General features: G+C 49.2%; 1 protein-coding gene across 1 annotated transcript; it reads right to left on the bottom strand.

Annotated features, from left to right (window-relative positions):
- Positions 1–3550: 3550 nt before the first annotated feature.
- On the bottom strand, positions 3551–4768 carry LOC130031239 (transmembrane protein 184C-like). Its single transcript, XM_056122501.1, has one exon. It carries the CDS (start codon positions 4766–4768, stop codon positions 3551–3553), a length of 1218 nt encoding a protein of 405 aa, XP_055978476.1.
- Between the last annotated feature and the right edge of the window lie 229 nt (positions 4769–4997).

Genomic DNA, 4997 nt, shown 5'->3' with positions numbered 1-4997 from the left:
ATACTTTCTATTTCTTCATATGAGAATATTTGCTCTAATGTTCTTTGGTTTTAGTGAAATGGGATTTAGTTGCCACATGTCTAACCATGTCTGTCACACTAGAGTCTTGAAACCCCAATGATCATTCGACCACCATCATAGAAACTAACCACAGCTTCACCAGAGCTCCAGTTAGGGAACAGGAGTTGTATCCTAGGGGTCCAAAGAAAGACCAGCACCCACATGTCAACAAGAAGTCATTTCAGAAGATGGGCCTTTGGCCCAATCCCTAAAATAAATTTAGGGTAATCACTCCTGACATTAGGAGTTAATGCTTTAGGGGATAAATTAATAATTTAGGGGAATTCTTCAGCAGAAGCTGAGGTGTAGAGTGCTAGGTCACTTTCAATCTCTGCCTATGGACCAGGCAATCAGAACGTAGAATAGGATGGCTTGGGGTGGGACTCGGCAGTAGATAAAAGGAAGCCCCCCTCCCTCTGTCTCTGAGCACACATTCTCTGGACTTTCTCCTCTCTCCATGGGTCAGGTCTTTCCTAGACATGGGGCTCAGACCCAGGCAGGGCTCAAGATGTCCTGTAGTGACAAGGCACTGAGCACAGGACTCTCACCCACACACACATGAACATGGCCAGAGAGTAGGAAAGCAAGGACTGCATGACAGGAACTGCTGGGATAGAGCTGTGAAGCCCATTTGATGGTACAGAACATAGGATCTAATCTGCCTGGGCAGCTGTGCTGGAGACAGAGGAAAGCTTAGATGAGATAGAGAGCAACGCAGGGACAGGACCCAGGCATTGTTCGTGGGGGGGCAAGTAGACAGCTTGGGACAGGACAGGGAAGTCGTCCACGGGTCCAGAAAGTGTCAGGGACAGGACATGGTTATCATTCACAAGTAAAGGTGAGGCCTGGACATCTAGGGAAGGACCTGGAACCATTTATTTTTCTGTACAAGAAACTAACTTTCAATCTTCTGAGTTTTAGGTGCAAATATTTCATACAATTCTCCCAAACCCACCACCGCTTTCTTGCTAATGAGAGTGCAGCAGGTATGGCATTTGCCATTCTTTAGCTCTTTGGGTCACACTGGCAATGCTCATGGGTTACTGCTGGCACTCTAATTACTCTTGGCAGTTCTCGGGGCACCATACAGGATACTGCAGATCTAAGCCAGGGCGGTCTTGTTCAGGGAAAATTTCCCACCTGCTGTACTATTATTACTATTATTACGCTGGAGCGATAGCACAGTGGGTAGGGCTTTTGGCTTGCATGCAGCCAACATGGCCGACCCGAGTTCGATTCCTCCGCCCCTGTCGGAGAGCCCGGCAAGCTACCGAGAGTATTCAATATGCCAGACACAGTAACAACAAAGTCTCCAATGGAGACGTTACTGGACCCGCTCGAGCAAATTGATGATCAACGGGAGGGCCTGTACTATTATTACAGTAGGGCATTTGTTTTCTACACAGCCAACCCAGATTGGATCCCTGGCAATTTATGTGGTCCCCTAATCACCAATAGGAGTGTTCCCTAAGCGGGGACTGTGGAGTAAGCCCTGAGAAAAGAAGATAAATAAAGGATAAAATTGGTGAAAAAGAAGAAGGAAAAGAATGGTGGGAGGAAAGGCTAAAAGAAGACAGAATTGAAGGAGAAGGGAATAAGCAAGAATGAAGAAAGAAATCAAAGAAAGAAAGTTAGAAATAAGGGAAAGAAAAACCAAAAGAAGCAAGTATCAAAAGTAAGAAAGGAAAGAATGGAAGGAAGAGGAGAAAAAGGAAGGAAGGAAGGAAGGAAGGAAATCCAGAAGGAAGGAAAGAAGAAGAAAACTGGAGGATTCCAGGACTGAAGGAAGGGAGGGAAAGAAAGAAATCGGATGGAAGGAAGAAAAAAGAACGAACGTATTAAAAAAAGGGGGTAAATGGAGAGGGGAGTATGGTAGGAGGGAATGAAGAATGGAAGAAAAAGGAAGGTAGAGAAATAAAGGAAGAAATAAAATAGAATAAAAGAAACAAAAGAAAGAAAAAGAAATGGGGAGGAAGTGAGGGAGGAGGGAATAAATGAGTGAAGAAAGAAAGGAAGAAAAATAAAAGGAAGAAAAAGAAACGAGGATGGAAGGAAGGAATGAAGGAAGTAAGGAAAGAAAGAAATGGAAGAGAAAGAAGGAAAGAGTTAAGAACAGAGGTAGGAAGGTGTAGAGAGAGCAAAAAGGAAAGGGAGAAAGGAAAAAGAGAGGAAGGAAGTAAAAGAGAAGGATGAAGGACATAGGAAAAGAGGGAAGGAGAGAAAGGGAGAGAGGAATTAGAAAAAATAAAGGAAGAAAACAAAAGAGAAAGAAATAGAAAAGAAAGATGGTATGAAGGAGAAGGAAGGAAGGAAAAGGGAAGGAGGAAGTGGAGGGAGGGAAGGAAGGAAGGAAGGGAGGGAAGGGAAGAGGCAGGGAGGGAGGGAGGGAGGAAGGAAGGAAGGAAGGGAGGGAGGGAGGGAAGGAGGGAAGGAGGGAGGAAAGGAGGGAGGGAGAGAGGAAGGGAGGGAAGGAGGGAGGGAGGACGGGAGGGAAGGAGGGAGCCAAGGATGGAGGGAAGGAGGGAGGGAAGGATGGAGGGAAGGAGGGAGGGAAGGAGGGAGGGAAGGAGGGAGGGAAGGAGGGAGGGAAGGAAGGAACAAAGGAAGGATAGTAGGAGGGGACGTAGGGAGGCAGGGAGGGAGGAAGGGAGGGAAGGAGGGAAGGACGGAGGGAGGGAGGAAGGGAGGGAAGGACGGAGGGAAGGAGTGAAGGAGGGGAGGGAGGGAGGGAGGGAGGGAAGAAGGAAGGAACAAAGGAAGGATAGGAGGAGGGGACCAAGGGAGGAAGGAAGGGAGGGAAGGAGGGAAGGAGGGAGGGAGGGAAGGAGGGAAGAAGGGAGGAACAATGGAAGGATAGGAGGAGGGGAGGGAGGGAGGAAGGGAGGGAAGGAGGGAAGGAGGGAGGGAGGGAGGGAGGGAGGGAAGGAGGGAAGGAGGGAGGGAGGGAGGGAGGGAGGGAAGGAGGGAGGGAAGGAGGGATGGAAGGAGGGAAGTAGGGGAGGGAGGGAGGGAGGCAGGGAGGGAGGGAAGGAAGGAAGGAGGAAAAGAATGAAAGAAAACACCCCCCCTCAGTTCCTGTGGGCAGACACTGGGACACTCCCTGTCTGCCTGTGGGAGTGTGGGAGCCTCACTGGAGGCAGGTCAAGGTGAGCCTAATGAGTCTGTGCAGAACTGGAACTTGTACCTGGACCGACCGTCCTTATGTCTGATGTCTTCTCCATAGATTGGCTGTCCAAGCGATGGTCCTCTGCATTGCTCTAGGATGGGAGGGAGGAAAAAGAATAAAATAAAAAGGAGAAAGGGAGAGGGGAATACAGTAGGAGGAAATGAAGAAGGGAAGAAAGAGGAACACAGAGAAATAAAAAGTATTGAGGAGTACAGCACTGGATTATGGATTATGGCTTATGGATTCTGAAGTCTCAGCTTCTTCCATGTGTTCTTCTGTGTCATTTTACATGACTTACGTATATGTAACTGTACTAGGCACATTCTATTCTACCAGGACTTCTTCAAGCTCTTGGTGACTACCAATGTGTGGCAGTGATGTGGAAGAAGTGACTGAAGTGTCTGGTGATGAAGACAACAGGTTGAATTGCTCATCTTCGTCCATTGGAACAGTTTTACTTTTTGGTTTCCCCCTTAACGTTTTGCTAATGTTCTTCGCCTGCTTAGAAATGTCACTTTTGATGTCAGAGATATCCCATATTTCTAGGAACAAAGAGCAACATGTTCCTCGTTCTTCGTCTCCCATATAAGGGGCATAAGAGAAGGTGTAGTGGTGGACTATGGCGGCAATGAACATTTCTATGCAGATGATAAAGTCCTGCAGCCCCGTGGCCACTGTCTCTTCTGTCTGCCACTCCCAGGTGGAGTTCTGGGAAATTACACCAAATTTCACCAGCAAAGCAATCAACACTGCTTGCCAGAATGTGACAAAAACGACAAGCTTCACACAAAGGAACTTTCCTATTGCCTGGATGGGCCTCAGCTCCTCTTTCAGGGCTTTATGAAATATCAGGAGGCTATACATGGCAAAGAACTGGGACACGTTGTTGATGATGACCAAATACATCCAGGCTCTGTGCAAGCTGAAGGTTCCTTCACTGTACACCTTGAATATCTCACAGATCACGGCGGCGTAGGTGGTGATCAGTCTGATGACGATGTACTGCAGCACTCCCAGCTTGCACCGGTACAGCAACACCTCTCCCACGGGGCAGGGTGGGCAGCAGCAGAAGGGTATGGGGGGCTGCGTCTTCTCTTTGCCTTGCATCATAGCTTCCAGGTTGGGGTACTGGCTCTTCAAGTAGTTGAATAGAAAGTTCATAAAGTTGTAGAGGACATACGCTTCGTAACACTCCCGCATGGTGTCCACGTAGATGGCGATGGACGGATACTTAAGAGCCACCCAGCTGTCTATGCTGTACACGGGCACCATCCAGAGGATCCTCATGATGGGTTTCTGAAGCTCGGGCCTCGTGTAGTGCACCAAGTGCTGCAAAATCTCCCAGAAGGTCACGGGGATGGTGAACAGCACGAAGATCCCGGCGATAAACCACGCCTTGGTGTGGATACTGACTTCCAGCTTCTGCAGGTGCCACACACCCAGGGGGATGGTCACGACCACGGCCAGCAGATAGAGGGTCAGCACTAAGGGTCGGATCCAACGCCTCCAGTTCTTAAGTTTAGGCACGCACGTGTCGAGCATTTCTCAAAGGCTGAAGGCAAAGAGCGCAGAAAGTCTCTGAGGCCCCTGCGCTGAGGTCCAAGGTTATAGGTGGATGCGCATTCCATCTAACAAAGCAGCAGTGTGACATCAGGGGTACCGCTGGGCGCCGCCCCCGCTGTACCACTGACGGCCGCCGGGGGCGCTGCGGGCAGCATCCTCGCTGCTTGCCTGCATCTGGCCCCTTACAAAGTCCTGGGACCCCTGGCGC

This window comes from Sorex fumeus, unplaced genomic scaffold (assembly GCF_029834395.1).
Source record: "Sorex fumeus unplaced genomic scaffold, SorFum_2.1 ptg000046l, whole genome shotgun sequence".
In the NCBI taxonomy this organism is placed as follows: domain Eukaryota; kingdom Metazoa; phylum Chordata; class Mammalia; order Eulipotyphla; family Soricidae; genus Sorex; species Sorex fumeus.
The sequence above is the reverse complement of the archived record's forward strand: the minus strand, read 5'-3'. Positions and strand labels throughout refer to the sequence as shown.

Excerpts from the sequence above, each read along its gene's own strand:
- LOC130031239 (XM_056122501.1), bottom strand. The coding sequence starts at position 4,768 with ATGCTCGACACGTGCGTGCCTAAACTTAAGAACTGGAGGCGTTGGATC.